We start from the raw sequence: 23,643 nt of genomic DNA, 5'->3' as shown, positions 1-23,643 counted from the left end.
TCTTTTTTACTTATGATTAAGAACTTGGATATTAATTTTTACTACATTCATATATGGATCACTTCGTATTCTCAAAATGAAAAATTTGATTGATTGTAAGATATTTTCCAGCGTAATTTCCACCTCGAATTAGATGTATGATCTTGTTCATCTATGGTTTGAACAGAGTAGCGTTGTCTTCTGTTGGCATTAGACATGATTGTCACTCAGTGTTCTGAGAATTACAGTATGGAGTTATTTTAATCTATACGTAATATCGCCATTTTGTTATTAACGTAAAGTGTACAATAATTTTATTTTTAAAAATTTTTCTTTTTTTTTGATCAAAATTGATTACAAAATGATGACTTCTTTTCAACAGCAACGCCTCATGATGACTACATCGACTAAATCCGTAAGTATTACTTTAATTTAACAACAAAAATGCCTTCATTTCAAATGTTATTAATATATTTTTAGATTCCAATAACTCAGAGTGTTAATGCTCTAGCTCCGTTGTTACCTCCTCCCAGTTTACCTCCATCAGTTCTACCTCCCATTCCTCCACCGCCGATGATTCCACCAGGCATCCAGACATTGGGCATACCTCCTCCTCCATTACCTTCAATGCAGATAAATACTGTTGATACCGTTTCTCATCAAATATCCCTTCCTATTGAACAAGAATCAGGAGGGACTCCAGAAATGGAATGTGTAAGTAAGCCTAAAACAGAACTTGATTCCATGGATTATGAACCTCCTGCTCCAGGAACAGAAGAAACACCGGATATACCAGTTGATCCAGCAAGTAAGTTTGAAATTGAGTTCTATTGTGTTACGAGAGACTGTATATTTGTGACAAGATATTAATGTGAGATGTCTTGCTTGAGATGTTCCAGAAAGAGATCGGCCTGGTTGCCTCAATGGAGTCTTGGCATAGCGGTTAGTGACATTACTGTAGCAGTAAGCTACACGGTATGAGACACACCTAAATAAATAATATGCATAAAAGTATGAGTAATTTGTACATTTCACAAAGTTATATATGCTTCAAAGCCAGTTTTAAATATCCGTATCACAAAAGTTGAAACTCATTCCTTTGTGAAAGTTTATTTTCTTTACATTTGATGGTAAGTTTGAAACTAGTAACTGCACTTTGAGAAAATCCCAGCTTAATGAAATAATTTTTTTCCTTTAAGAAAATGGTGTGCTCAATTAATCTTAATGTTAGTATCTCAGAATTTAAATAAAGCTAACCATCATGTGAATATCTCATCAAGAAGTTTAATAGCAATTAATGAGGATTTTGAATTAACCACCATTCAATACTGCTACTGCTGCTTAAGTTATTTAGCATTTTTTTGTACATTGCATTAATGGAAAATATGAATTACACACACAGTCTTTTGTCTTTAACCTGTTATTATTTCAAGGAATTTTATTTATATATATATATATATATATATATATATATATATATATATATATATTTATATTTTATTTTCTAGATAAAACATTGACATTGTTTTCATGAAGAGTCAGCTTAAATTAATTATTTAAGATTTTCTATTATTACAATCAGATCCATGAAGCTAAGGTGTAATTTAATAAAAACAATTTGTTGAGTAAAAATATGACAGCTAAATGGATTAGACATTCCACAAGTGTTGCTTGTTTTTAATTTCAACTAAATGAAATCCACTTGGTTTGGTAACTTTCCAAGAATTATCCTGAGCTTCTTTGAGATTGTACCAAATCTTTCAAATAAAATTTAATTAATAATATATTTTTACTTGTGTGATGAATACCTTTTTGATTTGAATAGAATGTACAAAACTCACTATCTCACATATATTTGAATAATCAAGTTGAACTAAAATGGTTTCAAGTTTTTGGTGTCTTAGTGGTGTTATTGGTGTGAAAACTTCACCCAACTTCCTTAGAAATTGAGTTTTGGGAATGTTCTTGAGCATTTGTCAACTGCTTAAAAAATTGCAGTAAATTAATAAAAGTAACTTTTATTATCACATTGTAAGAGAGTGATTATACAAAAGGTATCAATATTGGTTTTTTTATAATGAGTACCTTGATGAATTTTTTCTGAGGATACTTGAAGTATATTAATCACAATCAATGTATTGATTTGAAACGGCTTATTATTTTAGCTAGTAAAGACCAGAATCATTTAAGAGTTCAATAGCAATTTGAAAATAAATTATTACTGAATGGAAGTTATCATTATAATTTTTGTTATATTTATTAATACAAATTTGTTGTTTACAAATTATGAATAACTCATATCATTTTATTTTGGAATTTGTCATTAAAAGAAAGGTTTGGTGCGAAAATATACACAAGTAAACCCTTCATTCAGAAATTGGTATGTCCATTTTCAAGATTATATTTCATTGTACCATTACAAGATCTGGAGATGTCCCCATTAATACACTTTTCGGTCAATCCAATTGTGCTGAAATATTTCTTTGATAAAAAAAAATTTTAATCCGTGCTTTAAATAAAAATGATCATTCATCAAAATATTTATATATTTTACCTTAGTGTTTAGTATATTTAATAAGGAATGAATTTCAATTTGAGAAACACCTTGATTTATATTATCAACTTTGCAAACTTATCTACACCAAGTTGATTTTAAATGTTGATACATGAAACTCATATTTTTACAATACTTCTGTAATTCCCATAAGAAAATGCCGGTTGTCTTAGACATCTCTATTTTCTTTTTATGTTTCCAGATGCTAATAGGGGCTACGTATTGCGAGATTTTCGGTTTCTAGAGGTATGAATTGAGCCACCATGGATAACGACTTGCCAGATCTTCAAAAAAAATGTACATAATTTGTTTTTTTGATTTTATTAGTTTTTATTTTGTGTTTCAGAAGAACCCGATTCTTAAAAAACTAAAAATAATATGACTCCATTAATTTTTTTCGATTTTATAAATGCAATCAAAGAATGAATGTTGCTAGTAATAATGGTAATAAATATTTTCTTCATAGAACAATGCCAAACCGGTTTTTATAGTCTCATCATTACTATAGAAATATACCAAACAACTCAGAGTATCGATTTTCATGTTTCCAGATAAACTAAATGTATACCTTTTTCCAGAAGCGGACTATCGCTAAGGCGAATTAGGCTCATATCTATGGACACCATGTTTACTACTGAAAGTACTGGTTTAATTTTTAAATATGGGCGCCGATGAGGTGCTAGCAATAGGCACTCTCGAAATTTTCAGTATTTAAAGAGCTTTTGCTTTTTCCACTACTACTAAAATTGAGTAATATTATTTTTGCTAAAAAATCAAAGAGTTCATAAAATATGCTTTTTCAAATACTGTGATAATAAACTATTCACTGGTAAATGCTTCTTGGATATTTTTGTCCCAGAGACATATTCATGCTTCTGATTATTTTTTTAAATAACTAGGCATTACACTTCTTTTGATATCTCTATTTGTCCATTCAATTTTTCCTTTTTATATACTAATAATAAATTCCCGTCTGAATATCGCTGCTTTTATATTATGGGTAATAGTGTAAAACTTAAATAAAAAATATGGCTCATTGTCAAACCGAAACTTATGAATAATATTAATTTTATCATGGTGTGTAAGTGTCTAATAGTTAATTATAATGCAAGTTGCAATGTAAAATATATGACCAAAAACATACAGTGAGAGGTTGCATATTTTTATTTTGACATTTTTTTAATCAGAGGACCAGAACATTTTTGATACGATCTTTCATTTTTTCAAGCAACCATTAACTTCTAGTTTTCAAATAAATACCTGCACCATACATTAACAACATGATTAATGTAAAGCATTATAATAAATATCTTTGAATTCTTGAAATCAAGCTTCGGTTTTTTGATGTATTGGTCGATTTTCTTTGATTATCCTGGGCGACTACCGATTTTGTCAAATGTATCCAAAGATCTTTAAATTTATCCGTCCACTTTGAATTCTTCATACCAGAGATATATTCACTAATAATTGATTATTGAATTTGCGTTGTGGAAATTCGTCAAATGAATACTCTTCCAGTCTAATTACATTAAACTTTATATAAAATAATTTTAATTTTATAAAAACTGTTGGTACCTGTATAAATTATAGACTGTTAGAAGAATATCCATAGGATGTCTAATTATTAAAAAGTTTATCTGACAGTTTGGACCAGAAATAGATGTCCGATCATTCCAAAACCTGTATTCATCAGCCAAAATGAATAAATACGATAATAACTAAATGAGGGAATATTCGAAAGTAACACAAACTTCTATTGGTAGTCTCAATTTTGTATTTTTATAAATATTGTCTGTGCATGAGACAGAAATCATTAATTATTTTAGAAAACATATACATTTTGTTATTAAAGTTAGCTGATTTATACATTATATTAATTGGAAATGGACTTCTAAAGATATCTGATGTGAAGTTGAAATGAATATCTTTATGAGATGATATAATGAAATAGGCTCGTGTCCTTTCTTTGTATCAAAATTTTTAAAATTAAGCCAAGAAGACTATTTATTTTTCCATCTACAGTAGCAAGTCCGAAATTGTAACAAAATTGGATCCAATCTGATAGTAAATAGTAACTTCCAAAGGTATGTCGGGAGTAAAATACCTTTTTAAAATGTTACTAGGTCATTCTTGTAACTGTAAAATGGACTTGAATAAAACGTCATTTTAATGCTTTTTGTGAACAAACAAATCTCTTACTGTCTCATAAGTACAATTCATTAAATTGGTATTTTATTTCTAAACTTATTAATTCGTTGCAGTTTGTGAAGATCTTATCCCCTCATTCATTAAGTACATTTTTAATGTTGTTAACAAATTATATTTGTTTTAGGATTGTGTGCTGGATACGAGTATAACTATGATTTAACTCAAATTGGAGAAGTTATTACAGGTAAATTATTTCCCAATTAAATATCTTACATGTTTCTATTGAAATTATTCGCCACTCAACTTTTACATAAAAATAGGTTAAAAATAATCAGCAATGTCTTCATTCTTATCTACACGTTTTGTATGTAGTTAATTTTAACAGTTTACAAATTATAAAATTTTATTTGAATCACATTTTGTGGTAGACTGTCCCATTCTAGTAGGTACTCCATTTTTTATTTGCTTCACTTATTATAAATATGAATTAAGTTGACCCAGTGAAATGCTTGGGAAGTGTTGATGAAAATTTTATCTTGTGCGTTTTTCATATGGTTTGTCTCTTAGAGAAATCTTATGTAATTATAACTTGGAGACTTCTGTAAGTCTCACAAACGAGAAGAAATTACTTTGAGGACTGTATGGTGTAAAGTTGAAAAGTATGACTTTGTTTGACTTTACTTCAATATCTGTTAATTTTTTTATTTGTTATAGGTCCTGGCGCTCGTAGCAGTACCATAGCTGGTATTCTAGGAGGTTCACTTCCAAAACTATCTTCTGAAGACGCCGAAGCCGTTAGTAAAGCAAAAAAATATGCAATGGAACAGAGTATTAGAATGGTTCTTATGAAGCAGACCATTGCATATCAACAGCAGGTATTTCTTTTTATTTCAATTCAAAAAATTAAATTTATTAGTTCTCGTTCTAGTTGAATGAATTTATTATTCATCAGTAAAGGAAGTCATAAAACAGAATTATTGATGGTGGGACGACATATGTGCTCACAAAACATTTATATCTTTCAATTTTAATGTCTGGAATTTATATTGTGCCAAATATACACACAATATATCAAATGGAAGAGACATTACATATAAAATACTTGGGAAAATAGACAGAAGTTACCCGCTCAACATTGTGTGCAAGATTAACCAACCTAGAGAAGTGAATTAATGGATCCATTCACTAGAATCGATTTATCTTTGATTTCCCAGTTTTTTACGCGATGCTATATGGTTTCTAATATTATTTTTCTCTCCTTGATTTATGTATATATTTGATGTTAGTCTCTCTATATCTCATCTCACCATTTCTTCAATCTTTCCTATCTACTTGGCATCCTACTATTGGTTTTTACTTGTGCTCCGTATTTTTTGTTCATTTTGAGCATTCTTCGCCTGTATTCTTCATGTTTAGTCCTATTAGGGATTTTCTCTCTTGTTTGCTTAGTAATTATGTTTAGACTTGACTACCGTTTTGTAAATTTTTGGGTTGTTTTACTGTATAGCAGTTTTTCTACTATGAGACCAGTTCCTGTTTCCACATCGTTTCAGAACATTTTTTTCTTTTTGTTTCAAACTTGTTTATTGACCAATTGTTTTATTTCATTACTTTTATGGTTTATTCATCAAATTATTCTATGTTTGAATAGGGCGAATGAAGAGAAATTTTTACACAAATAATATACTAAAATTGTTAAGGTATTTACCCAATGGTATAGAACGAGAATAATAAATTTAAATTGTCAAAAGATTTTTTAAAAAATAAATTAATGAAACTTTACTCCACAGAAAAATAAAACCTTCCAGAGACATCAAGTACTAGTATTAATGTGCAGGTTAGTGTGTAGATGTACCGCACACGCCCGCCTAGGGGGCGAGAGCTCGCCCCCCATTATTATTGCGTCAAAATAACCCTTTTGAACCAAATTATACATATAAATTGCTATTTAAATTGATGACAAAACACATTGTAACTTCTCCTTCAAATGTTATTGAAATTGCAGTATTTGTTCTATAGTTAAAAGATTATTATTATTATTATTTCTAGTAAAACTCATAAAAAGCATTCAGGACACAGATATCCACTTTATTCTATTGTTTTAAACAACCAACATATTAAATAGAGACTATACAGAATAATAGTTTAATATATTATTTAAATGGTTATTTCGATTTCAAAAAATAATTGCCAATTATCTAACTTTTTATTTAAAAAATTGATAAAAAAATTGAAGCTAAATTTCCATGTTCCAACATAAAAAGAAGGATCAGGAGGAATTGATAAAATTTTTGAAACTGATTTTTGTCTTCAATAACCACATTCTTGAAGAAAATACTTGATTCTTCGATTGTTGTTTGAGTGTCTAATTTTTTCAGCAATGGGATAATTATCATTGGCTGTTTTATTTTTGAAATAAAATATTGAAACAGAATGTTTCAGATTTTCATTTTGTTTTTTTTTTCAGCAACGTCATTAGATTTTCCGTTTCTGCTTTCTTTCATTTTCAATTCTTTATAAAAGCACTTCTCGAATAGCGACAAGCAAATAATATATACGTTTGGTCACTTGTTGGTTATCAGACGTTAAATGTGTTGTTATACTAGTGCTATTTGAGTTGTTCAAAAATACTTTAAACATTAATTTTGAATAAAAAAATGGAAAGAAATCGTGGACATTCGACGTGGAATAAACCAACAGCATTATGCCAATCAACTTGCAACTTTGAATTTGAAATAATTTATGTGATTTGATAAACGGACTTTGGAACGATATAAAACAAACACAATAATAAATGGCTATTCATATAATACCTTATGGTGAAAATAATTATTTTATTACTATACACACATACATAATGTGTCATAGTATCTTGTGACCAATATAAAATAATCAAATCAATGTATTTCATATTAACATTTATGGTTTGGATCACATTTACAATTTGTTAATAATATATGAACAATTCTGATCATGATGCACTCACAAAAATTTAATTCAAATATCAATACCTATTGTGTACCTTGAAGCAATTCTCTTGCCTGCCAATTTTCTAATCCACAAAGTTCTTTGGATATGCTTTTATTGTATGTTCGTCCCCATAAATTTTCCATACATATGTTAATGATAACATTTTTCTTTGATAAATATCATTTAATAAAACTGAAATAACAATTTTCGTGCTTCTAGAAGTTTTTGATTGTTTTTTGGCTTCCTTTTGGACCATACCAGACTTTTATTTTTGCAATTATTTTATGTCTTACTGTCACAACAAAAGAATATTATTTTTGTTGCTTCCGTTTTTATCTAAAGTCTATTTATGGAAGAAGAATATTAAAACAAAACATATTCACGCATGGTGTACGTGATCAGGGTTGAAAACGCCAAAGCCGAAAGTGTAACAGGACCGCACTCCGAAATTAAGAAATATTTTGCGGTTTCAAACTGCAAATTATTAATAGAAATTATAAAAAATTATGCACAATTATTATTCCAAACGTAAAGTTTGGAATAATAACTGTTTTCTAACTATAATAGTCTTCATAACATTGTTAATAATAATAATTTCTTAATTACAGCCTTTAATGAATATTATATATATTCTCTTTGTCTTTGAGTAAATGATCTAAAAAAATATTAACATCGATAAACGACTTATTTTTTACAATTACGTTCCAATCTTGAAGGGTCACACTGTACTGACCTATTCTACTAGGATTCTTTATGTGAATTGTTCAGTTGCATCAAAATCAAAATTTCTCCACCTTTCTCTTATCAAATTTTTTTATTGTCCGTTTTATATTTGGAAAACGCTACCCCAGCAAGATTTATTACGTTTTTATCAGATCCGTAATAACTGGACAGCTTGTTTTTTACCAAAATAAATACATATACACCTAGTAGGTATAATTATTCTCGTGAACATGTATAAACGTGTCATTATTCAAAGTTAAAGTAGTCATTACAGTGGTAGGAAAACATAAGTTTCAAGAAAAAAGTTTTTTCATTGAATTGGTCAAAGTACGTGTGAAATTACAAAGTTCTTACAACGAGATCCGATAATGAGGATCGTGAAAATGTTATTGGCCTTTTTGCGCATTTATGTGTATAACGTTGTTTTAATAAACTGAAATGTAATAATAAAATATTAGTGAACCACAATAGAGAAAATATATTTTATTGTTAGCAATATTAATTAATTGATAAATTAAACAACAAAAACTATAGTAAAAAAATAGTAAACCAAAACATATTCACCCATAGAGCACGTGATCGGGAGTTGAAAACTTCAAAGCCGAGCATAAAACAGAACCGCACTTAACAAAAAATTTCATACAGCAAATTAATATAAATTATAAATAGTTATAAATAATTATAAATATTACTATTAATTACCTTGAAAAAGACCTAATTTCAAAGAGTAAAAGGCGCTTTTCCATTGGGAGAAACACATTGTTTTAATAAAATGAAATGTAATAAAAAAATATTAATAAAGTACAATAGAAAACATATATTTCATTATTAGCTATATTAATTAATTTATTAATATAAAAACACAAACTATTACGGTAACTGGATACTGAAGTCTATTTATCAAAGAAAAATAGTAAACCAAAATATATCCACGCATAGAGCAAGTGATCAGGGTTGAAAACAGAACCGCACTTAACAAAAAATTTGCGATGTCATACAGCTGATTGATATAAATAATAAATAGTTATATGTAATTATTATTATAGCTTTTCCAATATCAATAGCAGGTTATAGAAACCCTTGCGGACATTTTTGTTTTATCTATCTTCCATAGGCGTAGTTACCTCATTTTATAAATTTATTATTTTTATAAATACTTTTAAAAATATGAATATCTTTTGCTAGACAAATGCACTTAATTGTAGTCCTACTTGGAACTTGGAAAAAATCGTTATTATACCTCGTTAACTTGCTATAACTTAATATTAAATTATATAACGTAAATAGACGAGTAAAATGTACCTGCCTGTAGGGGAGTTTGGTTTAAACAGGGTACCAGACGTAAACTGAGCCCTTTTTGTACCCCATTCGTTTTTTTTCTGGAAAACGAAATTTCAAAGCTAAAAACTTATAAGAAAATAAATTCTCTGCAAATAAAATAGAAGAAAAAAAACATTTTTCATTCCAAAGTATCGTTACAAATAATAATGGTAGTAAGAATCGTTTGAACTATTCAGCATTTGATTGCATTCTGATGGGTTGTAAATAGAGTGATACCACATATTCATCTTCTTCTTTGATAGTATGCTCAACACAGTTTTTCCGAAGCTCTTGGCGGTCTGCTGCTAGAACTTTCTTTACGAGTTCTACAATCTCTAGTCAGTTCTGGAGACTGATTACATTTTCGTAATTATGATTTTACGTTTGCCCATATTAACTCTATAGGGCTTAATATGCAATAGTAAGGAGGTAGTCTGAGAAGAGAAGAGAAGAACTATACAAAAATATACAATATGAAGGAAATTTAAAATTAAGGTATTAATAATTTTTGAGTTTGTACTTTTTTCAATGGTTATATATAACCTGTTATTGCTAACACCGAATACAGAAATCGGACAATAATATGCTTATTGGAATATTAAAATATGTTCTTATTTCCCATCAGAAGACATTGAGCTTCCACTGTCGACAACAATTGTACTAAGGGGCTCAACTTTCACATCAATGACAATGTCTATATTCCACACTTTGGTTTCGACCTTGGTTCTCCCGAAATATTTGCCGTTTTGGAAATAACGTAATCACCAGTCTTTTCATCATTTCTTGCATTTCATTTTTATAAAAATTCACAATCATTTATTTTTCGCTAGCGTTAAAATGAATCTTTCTAGCTCTCTTCTTAGGCGGAGTATAGCTAATGTCAACAACTTCATCATTTGGTCCCATGTCAGACATGTTTATGAAAAATTATACAACAGATAAATATAAACAATCTCACTGCAGTACGATAATACGATGCCGTCCCTGTACTACACCTGATCTAACGGCTTCTTCAACTATGCGGCGTGTAATAAGGATGCCGTGCCGCGCATCGCCCAAAATGTTCACGTGCTCATCACACACTGATCATTTTTTTGGTTACATCATCATTCAAGGGTTTCAATTTATAACTTAAAATTCCCCGGCAGGAGACTCTTCCTCAGGAAGTGGTATTCGGCTTCGGTTGAAGTATTTAAACAACTGGTACTAATATTAAATTGGACGCCACCAGCTTTTTAACGAACGACCTTAAAAATTATTTAAAAATGTGGAAAAGCTGGAAACACCTTAAATTAAACAAACTTAAACTATCCCCGATTTTCTTTATCTAACCCTCTAAAGTTACGAAGATAAGGATTTATTAACTGTTTTTCTTTTTTGTGCCTTTATCACTATGTATAATATGCTCCAAATTAATCACAAAATTGATATAATATTAGTCTAGTTTCTTAATGAAATAACTGCAATCTTTCTCAAAAATACTTTTATATATATTTTGGATTTGTTTTTAATTATCATTATAAACTAAAAGACTGAATTTTTTTAGAAATCAATTATTATAATAATGAAAAAAATAACAATGTTTTTTGTCAACAAATTTCAAGTATTGGTCAAAAGGGTAAACCGATTTTATAAAAAGTAGTGACGTGACTGTTGTCCTCTGTTGCAGCAAGAGGCTAGTCAAAGGAATCTTATCCAGAGGCAGCAGGCTCTCGCCCTCATGTGCAGGTTAGCACTCTATGTTTACATTCTTGTTGCATTTTGTAAATTTTAACCAAGTTTTATAAAATATTTTTTTATTGTTTTCTTTTTATTTGTATTTTTTTACAAAGTGCAGCAAAATGTTGTTAGCAATTTAGGTTACATAAATATAATATTCTGGGGTATATATTAACTAAGTTTTAAGTTTAGTAAAATAACTCCATATCGATATTTATACCCATCGATTGCACCAAAGAATCTCGAGAAACAATTGAAACAAATTAAATAACAATTATATAGTATATAATTAAAATTATTAATAGTGAGTTCAATAATCCAAACTTTTAATGTCAATTATGTACTGGTATAACCAAGTTTGAATAATAGGTAAACAAAAACTAAAAGCATTAAATTTATCTGCTATTATTACCTTCGTTTTTATTCATTGAAAGTTTGAAATTGCTTTAAGAGGGATTTATGTAAACATGTTATATAAATTTTGCCCTTATATCAAAAAAGAAAATTTGAATTGACTGTAATAAATCTGGAATTAAAATTATACTTTCTGTTGTAATAATGACTTAAAAAAGATTTATAGTAAATATTTTTTTGTTACTGATGTAGGGTTTGAATGTGCTCGGAGGAAAGTACATAATTTCTAATTGGTACAAGTATCTAGGGAATGTAAAGAGCACATTTTATGGTTCTTCTATTCATAAGAGTAATACCCTAATATCTCCCAAATACAGAAGCTATATTATCCCTTATAATATTTGACTTAAATAAGTTTTATTTTCAAAATTCTCATATTATCTTCTGTACTTAAATCAATGTAAGTCAAATTTAAGTTTCTGAATTTAATTTGATTTAAACTAAATTCGTCCTTCGTCGTGTTTCATCCGAGATAACAAAAATTACAAATATTTGACTGTACTATAATCTGCTTTGAAAAATGGTAATTCAATATCTGATTTAGGAAATGAAATTTTTTTTAAATATACTTACCTATGTAATATTTGCATTAAAAACACAATAGGGTACATGCATTTTTTAAAGTTTTCATTTTTTTGTTTATTTGTGAAAAAATAATATCTAAATATTTAACTGAAAATCGCAAGAATTTCAAATTTTTTACTACATAAGAAAACGATTCTCAATAGTTATCAGTTGTGACGTCATAGGTTCAATAAAAACGTTAAGCGGTTGCCGAGCTTGATGATCACGAGGTTATCGTTGCCAGCAAAGTAGCGAGTGCTGTTGTAATACAGATTTTATTTATTAGTTACGTATAAATAAAACATTTTTCTATATTTCTATATATAAGAATAAACTTAATTAATATAAAATATTAAAATAAGTTGAATATGAATCTTACTTATTAACTCATTAAAACGATACAACAAAAATAATTACATCTCGCAGGATCCTCAAAACACTTTCAAACCATTTTTGTTGTACTATATTCGAATATCTTGGCATCATAAAAAAAAACTTTATCAGGTGTTTTGATCGTTTATTAATATACCATTTTTCAGATTAGTCAAAGTTTAATAATAACCGCTTTTTTTAGAATAATCGAAAGAATAACTGCCGTATTTACCTTGTATCATATGTTCAGAGTTTATACCTGTGACGTCACGCAATATGGCGGCCTTACTGAAATCTTTAAACTACTTACAAAATTTTTGAATTATCAATAATTCTTTTTCTATAAGTATCGGAACAAAGAATATATATATAATAAAAGTTGTATATAAACTATTTTTTTCCAAACCAAGCAAATACCCTATTATTAGATCAATGTACTATTCAAACTTTGTTAAAGGTACTAATGTAGTTTCATGTGTTAACCGCCAATCTTGTTCACATTTTCTGAACTTGACTTGATATGCTTGCAAATAAAATTAATAAATGTAAAAGCATCAAAATTGTGTACATATTTTTCGAATTTATTATGAGGATGAGAAGTAATTTGATACATTTATTTTTATTGCTAAATTGCAATTACTAAATGATAAAGTTACTATAAACATCATTTTTGTTTCCATTACCAAAATCCATATCTATATACAAAGTCCCAAGCCATTTTATCATCCCAAAGGGTCATTTGAAATATGTAACAGTAACTTTTGCGAAGTAGATTATGGTAGTACAACAATGTTTAAATAAATGTTCTCACATTAAAATAGTCTGATAACAACTGTCAGAATGTCCTGTAACTCAATATATATATATAAACAACATGTGCATAACTTTTTTGGTATTTTGAAAATAGATATCGAAAAAATAGAGAACCTAGAAAACCCCTAGAATTTCATTTTAAATTTATATTGAAAATATTCTATACTGAACTCTATTTAAAACGACGGATCAAGTAAATAAGGGTATGATTTAATGATGCATCATTTCCAACTGAAATTTGTTACGTCAACCATTAATTCCAATCTATTGTTCACTTCTTAGCAATAGATAAAATAACCATAAATTTATCTCAATTTTCATTCGATCATTCTCTGGTTAAGCTACTACCCGATCTATTTTTCGGATTACTTGAAAATCAGCAGGTTAAGTTGGGATCTAATCAGCTAATAATTCAGAATTCACACTTAGTTTCAGTCAAACTCTTTGTGTCATAATATATGTCACAATAGTTTTGGAATCAAATTTAGGAGTTTACAAATATATTGTAATAATATATAATAAAATGACTTCATTTCCTTTAGACAAAACTGAAATATTTCACGTAGAAGCATTTAATGTGGTATAGCTTAATGTGAAGGAGTTCAGTATAGTTATTAGCAAGTTAAAGTCTGTTCGATTGGTGCACACGGCGGTACTAATGATAAGGAAGAATTTAATTGATTATTATTTCTTCCAAAAGATTCGTTATTGTTAATTTTAGATTTTGTTGAATGTTGTTTCTTTACAAAATTACCCCGGAATATTATTTAATAATTATTTCAAATTGATTAGATGGGTAAACCAATTTATCATCCTTTTTCCAATAATAAATGTTATAAATCATGCAAAATATGAAACTTGCAAAAAAAAAACACTTTTTTGGCTATATGCCATGATAATAAAATATGACTTTTGGAGTTTATTGTAATAATAGTAGTAATTGACCTGTGGGTTTGTAGTTGAAAGTGGAGATGGCATGATTCAAAGCATTTCAGTTCTAAAGATAGAAACTAAAATGTCTCCTAGGCAGATTTTTTTCTGGAGAGGCCTAAGAAGGTGTAAATAGGTCTAATCAATCCTCATTTTGACTCAAATTCAAGTGAAATAGGAAATTGTTGAGTTTGTGAAAAAGGTACAACTAGATCACATTTGATTCTTCAATAAAAAAGCGACAGGCAAAAATTTTGTGATTATGAGCAGATCGAAACGCTGTAAAATTGAGGAAGCGAAGCTAGTTGTCAGAAAATTTTAAGGAGGACCTCAATATTACCTGAGGCAAATTTCAAATGATTGATAATCATATTTAACAATATTTTTTAGAGGAGTACAGCAGTTCAGATTTTTTATACCTTTCAACCAGACTTTCAAACTTTTCTGATCCTTAAAAAAATGATGAGAGCTATTTTTTTAGAGAAGTTGTTGAGGAAACCATTTCTCCGACTTATGAGTATCTAGCTGATAAGATCTGATTTTTAAAGGATCGTAAGTGTGTTTTAAAGACAGTCATTATGTATCCCTAACCAACCTTTCCATAACGGAATTTAGTCATGGAATAAAATTTCCATTGCATAATGGATTTGATTTCATCAAACTGCTATATCAACAATAAAATTATTTTTTACTATAATAGTATAATAATATAATAGCAAAAACGTCCAGTTTCTGTAGTATAACTTGAAATAGAAGAGTCGAAAAATATATTTTATTATTTCACAATCATTAGTAACGCAGTTCATAAAATACTTGAAGGGATTTAATAATAAATACCCCTTTTTTATCAGCTTTAATTCTGTGAAAAGAAGAATCTACGTAGTTGTAAGAAAGAAACGCAGAAATAGAAAGAAGAAAAGAAATAAAGATAACCGTATTACAGTAAGTTGCTCATTCCTTAAATTAATGTCTTTCTCCTCACCTATACATAATTTATAGAAAAAAAATTATCTAACGTTAGTAGTTTTGATATAAGTAATAATTAAAAAAATATATTTTGATTTTGGAAAACAGTTCGTGATAAATATTTTTGTTCAACTTACATTTCAAGTTTCTATATTCAAATAATGTTAGGGAAATTACTGGCTACTTACTTAAATTTCAGGAATAAAATATTGGGTTAGACCCGGTGAAAATAAAGTGGGTTATTCAAACATTTATTTTCCTTTAGTCCATCCAGTTTCCTTTGGTGATTATCATCTTTATGTTCCAAATATCCAATCTTATTATTCCTTCACGATATTCCCTTATAATGAGCAACAATTTGAATCAATACCAAGAGAGAAAATAAACAAATATTCAAATATTATTTTTATGCTTATTTCAACCAAAAAAGAAGACAGTTAGTGACAATTAACAGCTACAATTACGTCGGTGTATTCCTGCAGCCTTCAAGATTCAACTAAATTGCAAAGTATTTCATGACATCTATGTTTTCTTCATTACACCCAGCTTCAAAATAGAAAAAATTCATGTATATCATATTCCGAGGAAAAAACACCGTAGTACTAGCAAAAATTCTTTTCCAATTATAAATTACAAAAATTGAAAATAGAAAAAAATTTTCAATCTATTATTGCATAGCTATTTGTTGCATATAATAAAATGTTTTCACTTACTTTATTTACATCAACATTAAAAAATTGGGTTTTTGTTAAATGTAAAATGGTTTTAAGATCGCATAATTTTCAAATTATCACATCAAATGTAATTTATTTTTTTTATTTAGGGTGTATGTAGGCAGCATAAGTTTCGAGTTGAAAGAAGATACTATCAGACAGGCTTTTCTACCTTTTGGCCCAATTAAGTCTATAAATATGTCTTGGGATCCAGTTACACAAAAACATAAGGGCTTTGCATTTGTTGAATACGAAATACCAGAGGCAGCACAATTGGCACTTGAACAGATGAATGGTGTCATGATTGGTGGTAGAAATATTAAAGTTGTCGGAAGACCTAGCAACATGCCACAGGCACAAAACGTCATCGATGAAATTCAAGAAGAAGCTAAACAATATAATAGAATTTATGTAGCATCCATACATCCAGATTTAGTTGAAGATGATATCAAAAGGTTAGTAAAGTGTCGAGTAATAATGAAATTTTAAATTGAATAAACTAATTAGACTTTGAATATGAAATTTTCATTAGGTAATTGAAATGTTAAAATAAAAATTATTTTATTTTACAATATATATTTAAGAATAAGTATGAATTTCGAAAACACTTGACCTACCACTGTATCAACACTTTTGTCTCCCGTTTTGATAACCATTTTATCGAAAATAAACTGCTCAACTTCCAGTTTATATACTAAAAGCAAGTCATCTCGTGGTTAATGGAATTGCATGAAGAAAATTTAATATTTGTAGAGAATTTTCTGTTTATTTGATTATTGTATCCAAAAATTTATTATGAGAATTGTTTTTATAAAAGATAATAGTATTTTCAACTGAACATTTATATATATTTTTTTATTTTAGTGTATTTGAAGCATTTGGCCCTATTATATATTGTAAACTTGCCCAAGGTAGTTCAGGAAACAGACACAAAGGTTATGGTTTTATTGAATATGAAACTGCCCAGGCTGCAAACGAAGCTATTGCCAGTATGAATTTATTTGATTTAGGTGGCCAGTATCTAAGAGTTGGTAGAGCTATTACACCTCCTAATGCATTATTGGGACCTTCTTCGGGATCTAGTGTTTTACCAACAGCAGCCGCAGGTAATTACTTATATTTCATTAAATTTAACACTCAGACAATTTAGTATTTGACAAAGTTTATTTTCCGGGTTTTGAAAGAATTTTTTTATATGATTTATATTTCAAATAGTGTGGAGATCTTAAAAATAAGCCCCTTCATTCTAGAAAAAAAATTTACCTCGATCTCTTCAATTTTGGAATTAGATGATCGTCGTTCTATGCTAACTTGTGTCAAAGTTAAATGCAAACTTAGTTTTCTTCCAGTTTTTTAAAAGAAAACAGATTTTTCTTTTGAATAAATACCACTAAAAATGTGTGAGAGCTACACTTTTTCCTAAATTGGCAGAGTAAATTTGCAATTACAGAATTCTTTAGAGTGAAAATCATCAAGGTTACATTCTTGCAAAATTCATTATTTCAGATACCTGAGACCTACACACTTTGGGTCACCCTAATTTAGGACTTGTGTGATTTTAATGTCACTTCTTTTCAAATTAAGTGTTATGTCTTGCTATAAACCATTTTACTTCCGCCCAAATCAATTCTATGGGATTTCATTTACACTTTTGAATTGGATACAAAAAATCAGTGTTTATTTCTTCATGGTAGTCTTCAGTCCGCTTTGAATAAATTACTGGCGTAATCAGCAAGTACTATTTATATTATAGACGTCGTATGTGGCCGTTGTTCCAAACTTTTTTTTGAAGTACCTTTCTTGCATTTGTGATTATAAAACAAAGTATATGGTCTGCTTAGTATACCCATAAATTCATTCGGTTCTCTTTTTATTATTACCTTTTTAAAACAAGTTTCACTTACAACTTGATGTAACGCCCAAAGAAAAACAAACTCGTTAAGAAGGAAAACAGATGTATGATTAAATCATTGATAGAATACTTATCTAATTTCATTATTATAATTACAATAAGAAAATGTTTATTCTAATTATCGTTTGATTTTAGTTGCTGCAGCAGCTGCAACTGCAAAAATACAAGCCATGGATGCAGTAGCTAGTAATGTAGCAGCGCTAGGATTACCTAATTTAAGCAAATCTCCAGCTTCTCCAGCAATAGTGACTCAATCAGTAGTAATGCCTGGCATTACTCAACCTGTTGTAACAATGCCTACTGTAGTTTCAACAACTGGTATCCCACCTGCAGTTATTCCGCCTCCTGGTATCGCCATACCACAAATAACAGCACAGCCTTCTATTGTTACACCTATAATTACTCCACCACAAGTAAGTAAACATCATTTTGATATTTACAAAAAAAATTTAAAGAATCGTGCATTCACACTATATAAAAAAGCACATGTCTATCCCATTTTTTTTTCATTTCTTTCACTCATACTTATCATGTTACCATAGCAAAAATTTTATTTATTTCCAGGTTGTTGTGCCCGCACCATCAATAGTCACACCTACAATCAGTCAACCACCATCAATGGAATCCATTAAAAAAGTCCATGAAGCACAACAAAAACAACAAGAGCAATTGCAGAAAAAATTGTTAGACCAAAGTGAACCGCAAACCTTACAGCAACAAGAAAATATGTCCATAAAAGGCCAAAATGCCAGACACTTTGTGATGCAGAAACTAATGAGGAAAGTCGACTCTAGGATTGTTATTCTCAGGTAAGTATTTTTCTTTAACAGTATGAAGTATTTGTATGGAATAAGTTTTATTGAAGAGAATTTTTATTATTTACAGAAACATGGTAGGCCCAGAAGATGTTGATGATATGTTACAGGAGGAAATTCAAGAAGAATGTAGTAAATTTGGATCAGTTGAAAGAGTTATAATTTATAATGAAAAACAGTCTGAAGAAGATGACGATTCTGATGTGATAGTTAAAATTTTTGTGGAATTCACAGAAACTACCGGTTAGTATAAGTATGAAAAGTTACATTTGTGTTTTATATATCTTAGATCCACATTTGTATCTAAAAAAGCCAACCTGTACTATCATTGTTTTTAAATTTTTTATTATTACAGCTAGTGAAAAAGCGAGGGACGCTTTAAATGGAAGATATTTCGGAGGAAGGCTGGTGCAAGCGTCACTATATGACCAAACATTGTTTGATCATAGTGATTTTTCGGGTTAACATACTGAGAAATGATTAAGACATATTGTAAATAAGTGAACTGTAACTTTAATTTTTAGTTTGAACTATGAAAACATATATACATATTTTAAACTATTAGCATGACCTCTTATTGTTTATATTTATGAGTGATTGGGTGGCTTGAGGCAGGTGTCACCACCCATTGAGGACTCACTCTGGGATTTTCCTAGAAGCAAAATCCCTCTGATCTAAGTCTATGTAAATGTTTATCAATTAGTAGAATGGATCGTTTCTACTGAAATTGTGGAGTGTGTGAAGGGAATGTCTGGTAATACGTTATGAATAAATGTAGCTGATTGTACGTTAATATAAACATTTGTTTAGCCACTCTTTTGTAAATTAATTTCTTTACTTGTAACAATTGTTCGTTTTTAATAAAGTTTAAATATTGAATTTCAAACCTTTTTTTTTTAAACTTGCCTTGCCGTAAATTGAGAAAATTATCAAGAGCTAAGTATAAAAAATAAGCTCAAATTACCTAAGCTTCGCTGTATTTCTAAAAAGAGATGGAAAATCAATACAAAAACAATTCTTAGTTTCTTTATGGGGATCATTTTTTTTATGTAAAAAACAAGCACAAAAGTGTAAACCCTATTACACTTGAGTATTCGAGTGTTACGTGCCCTGTGGATATCGATCTTGAACTTCTGTAGGTTGTAGTGCTCAAAAAAAGTGCCTTCGTAGCAGATTCCCCCTACAAAGAAAGGAGTACCGATACATTGACATTCTGGACGTTTGCAGACGAACTCTGTGTTCATGAGCCACGTCTGCCTGTCGAGGTGGGATTATATTTGACAGCTCGGAAGAGCGTCTGCTGTGGTAGTATCGGTAAAAATAGTCAGTTCAGTGACCTCTAAGTTTCAACTCTGGATCGTCTATAAGTCGAATTGCTATCTTTTGTTTTGAATCGAGCATCCTCATGGTATAAGGGGAGACGAGCTCCAAATGTGCGAGCAATATTCCAAGGATGGACGAATCTGGGCTTTGTAGAGGATTAGATACTGTTGCGAGTATAAAGTTTTTATGTAGTTGCCTTAGCTAATTTGGCCACGTGACTATGCCAGGCCATATTGCTCTCAACTTCAACACCCAACAGCAAATTTGCGGTAATGGTGATATTTTATGTCTAGACAGGACCAAATCTTGAAATCCAGTGGCAGTCTTCTTTGTAAAAACAGTAGCCTGGGTCTTTGCTGCATTAAATCAGTTGGCTTCCAGAATGTTTTCAAAATCGGTATGTGGTGGTAATCTGTTGCTGTCTATGGATTTCGGTGTTAGCCGAATTTATTGGGGCGGCTGATTTCAACAACGACACCAGTGTGTTATCGTCGGTAAAAGTAAAAAACGGATTTGCAGTTTTGTGAAGTAGATTTTTGGTGTACAGGAGAGAGTCGGTAACCATTGATCACGACCTGGATGGATTTGAGGGAGCTACTAAGCCAGTCGTTAAGTGAGGATGACGAACCGTACGATCTTAATTTATTTAGAAGGTTGGCATGTCAAACCCTGTCATAAGACTTCGACATGTCCAGTGCAATTGCTATGAATTCCCCATGTCTCTATAGCTTCAGTCCATACGTTGGGACAGAGACCAGGAGATCCCCGGTTGATCTATGTTTACAAAAGCCGTATTGATGGTCGCTGATGATGTTAGCAGACTCGAAATTTGCTGGTTAACAACTTTCTTCATAACCTTGACAATGGCTGGAATTTAAAAAATCTGACGGTATTTGTTAGGAACCGTCTTTTTCCCTTCTTTTGGTAGGGGTTGAACCCGAGCAAATTCCCAATCTACTATTCTCCTATCTTTTATATGATAGAGAGAAGAGTTTGCATAGTGAACTTGTTAGTTCAGTTGCGCAATTTTCCAATAAGATTGGTGGTATTCCATCGAGGCCAGTGGCTTTATTGATGACCAGACCTTTGAGAAGTTTTACCACATCTCGGTGTCGAAATTCTATAAACAAACTTTAGGCATGCTGGGTGGTAGATTTCTTCGTGAATAAAGAGTTGAATTTGAATCAATCCAAAAAGTTCGTTTTCTTTTTTGTAATTGACACATCTTCTCTGGTCAACAATAGAATTTTTAACTTACAAAAGCCTTGACTGGCCGCTTTTGTTACAGACTAGAGAAGTTTGTTTTTCACTCTCTCGTTCTATGGTCTGCTTCAGGTATTTCTCGAGACATCAAAATTTTTACCATTTTCGGTACTAGGATTTGAGTGTCATATGCGAGAAGCAAAATTTTTGTTGTCTGCAAAACCTTTGATTGTATGTAGACAAAGATTACTTCTAAAATATCGTTTGGACACACTAAAGGATCATTGGAATTGAAGCAAACATCATTCCAAGGAAACAGAAAAATTAAATCCTATAGTTTCTATTTGGCCACTTTATAATGTGTTGTTAAGGTTAAAAACATGAATAGAAAAATATGAATGAAATAACATTCAAATCTTTGTTATCGTAGACAAGTAGATAAATTAAACTATGTGTTGCATTATACTGCAACCTTAAGGTATATTTAAGCCCCATAACAGAACTGTTTCCAATATATACAGCTCTTCTTCCAGTATTAAAGTTCTTGCAAATCCCAGTATTTGTACTAGATTCAAGGAAAATATTTGCTTCTAAAGGGTTCTTGTTTGAAGCACTTTGTATTTGCTTGCAATGGTGATGCATTCTAGAACCAAGTTTCTGCTAGTTTGATGGTGCTTTTCCATAACTTATTGGGTAATAAATATAAATAAACGGTAATAGATTCTAGTTTTTGCAGTAGTTTTGTCATTTCACCAAGATGCCAGGATCTAGTCTAGTATAAGTTTCTTTTCTACATCTCTATCATTGAACAAAAAAAACCAAAGAGTATTCTGAGAGATGATTGAATCAATATGAGATATTAAAAGATATCTAAGCAAACTTCTGGCTAGTCCGAAGAGATGTTCAAAAAAATCTCATAAAATAGAATATAAACCAATATAAATGCAGAAGTAATACAGAATATGTCAAACAGATATTGAATGCAAAGATTATGATTGAAAATTTTATCTCTTGTTCCCCACCATCTTAAATTTAGCTATACAAAAACTACAGAACTTGCTTATAGTACCTGCTAGATATCTATCACAAGTAGATACAGAATTAGTTAAAATATATTTGCTCTATCTAGTACCAATGGCTGAAATGAAATACATGTCTTAGTAAAATATGCATTTCTATTGTACTTTGACCGAGACTAATTTTAACAACACAAATAACTCATTATCAACAATTTCTTTTTCCTGGTACAGATTCATACTCATGTCTCTTTGGAAATGTTTCATAACCTTTGGTTAACGGTGTCATTTGACCTCCTTTAGCATCTACTTCTATGGCATTTTGCTTTTTCATTTCCATTATGGCTACGTTTTTCATTACCTCTTCTTCGGTCGGTGGATGCTTTCTTCTTCCTCTTAACCATGATTCCCATTCCGCCGGCATTTCTTGCATAAAATCATCTTTTTTGGGTGGAGTAAACCATCGACTATCACGTCTTTTACCAACTGATGGATCAGCTGGAATTTCATAATATTTATTGCCAAAATAATCTGTGCCAACGAGGGTCCCGCGAAATTGTCTAGGCTTTATAGAATTAATAAAATTTCTTATTATCATTGCCCATATACTACGGCTTTGAGGTTGAGACATTTTGTATATCACGTAGTATTATAAATAATTCTGTGTAATATTAAATATCCTCAAGCAAATTCTTTTAATTTTCATGAAATTGATTGTTATTTACTTTATAGGCAAATAGGTTACGTCAATATTGTCAACTCTTTAGTTACTAGTTACATTTCATTTTGTTAAAATAAATTTCTTACCTGCTTTCTCACGCATGTCAACAGAAATTTTAGAAATTTCTTTGATACATCACTAAATGTATTTTGCATTTAATCGTTCATTGAATAATTGTTAATTCTCTTTCTCACAAAATCACGAATTGAAATGTACTGGATCGATAGATTTCATTGATATGCTTATCCAATGCTTATTTTAATAGAACTTTTTTGTTTAATTTTTTTCATAAATATAACAAATAAGTAGCAGTGAACATTAGAGTAGCTATTTATAATAAAAAATAAGAATAAAATGTGTTTATAAAATACTATCGTAAAAATATAAATCAAATAAAAGTGTTTAAGAAATAGAAATTTTAATTTTAAATGAAATGATTTTCAACCAATACTCTCCGGCCTGGAACAT

At 29.9% G+C, this 23,643-nt stretch overlaps 2 protein-coding genes across 3 annotated transcripts; one reads left to right on the top strand and one right to left on the bottom strand.

Moving 5' to 3' along the window:
* The first annotated feature begins 164 nt into the window (after nucleotides 1-164).
* On the top strand, nucleotides 165-19,798 carry LOC130892525 (poly(U)-binding-splicing factor half pint). 2 transcript variants are annotated; one of them, XM_057798016.1, is made up of 11 exons: nucleotides 165-394; nucleotides 460-787; nucleotides 4,866-4,925; nucleotides 5,396-5,556; nucleotides 11,364-11,422; nucleotides 16,296-16,640; nucleotides 17,050-17,291; nucleotides 18,233-18,510; nucleotides 18,662-18,906; nucleotides 18,983-19,155; nucleotides 19,268-19,798. In XM_057798016.1, exons 1-11 carry the CDS (start codon nucleotides 341-343, stop codon nucleotides 19,375-19,377), a joined length of 2,055 nt encoding a protein of 684 aa, XP_057653999.1. In that variant the 5' UTR covers nucleotides 165-340; the 3' UTR covers nucleotides 19,378-19,798. The 2 variants fall into 2 exon arrangements, with proteins under 2 accessions (XP_057653999.1, XP_057654079.1); XM_057798096.1 differs by lacking the exon at nucleotides 11,364-11,422 and adding an exon at nucleotides 6,472-6,518.
* Nucleotides 19,799-22,595: 2,797 nt separating this feature from the next.
* Nucleotides 22,596-23,206, bottom strand: LOC130892656 (NADH dehydrogenase [ubiquinone] 1 alpha subcomplex assembly factor 2). Its single transcript, XM_057798215.1, has one exon. The coding sequence runs from the start codon at nucleotides 23,083-23,085 to the stop codon at nucleotides 22,663-22,665; it is 423 nt and encodes a 140-aa protein (XP_057654198.1). The 5' UTR covers nucleotides 23,086-23,206; the 3' UTR covers nucleotides 22,596-22,662.
* Nucleotides 23,207-23,643: the final 437 nt, after the last annotated feature.

Source organism: Diorhabda carinulata, chromosome 1, assembly GCF_026250575.1.
Source record: "Diorhabda carinulata isolate Delta chromosome 1, icDioCari1.1, whole genome shotgun sequence".
Taxonomy (NCBI): Eukaryota; Metazoa; Arthropoda; class Insecta; order Coleoptera; family Chrysomelidae; genus Diorhabda; species Diorhabda carinulata.
The sequence above is the reverse complement of the archived record's forward strand: the minus strand, read 5'-3'. Positions and strand labels throughout refer to the sequence as shown.

Coding starts and splice junctions, on each gene's coding strand:
- LOC130892656 (XM_057798215.1), bottom strand. CDS start 23,085: ATGTCTCAACCTCAAAGCCGTAGTATATGGGCAATGATAATAAGAAAT.
- LOC130892525 (XM_057798016.1), top strand. CDS start 341: ATGATGACTTCTTTTCAACAGCAACGCCTCATGATGACTACATCGACT. Junction 11,423..16,295: donor GCTCTCGCCCTCATGTGCAG/GTTAGCACTCTA, acceptor TTTTTTATTTAG/GGTGTATGTAGGCAGCATAA. Junction 16,641..17,049: donor GTTGAAGATGATATCAAAAG/GTTAGTAAAGTG, acceptor TTTTTATTTTAG/TGTATTTGAAGCATTTGGCC.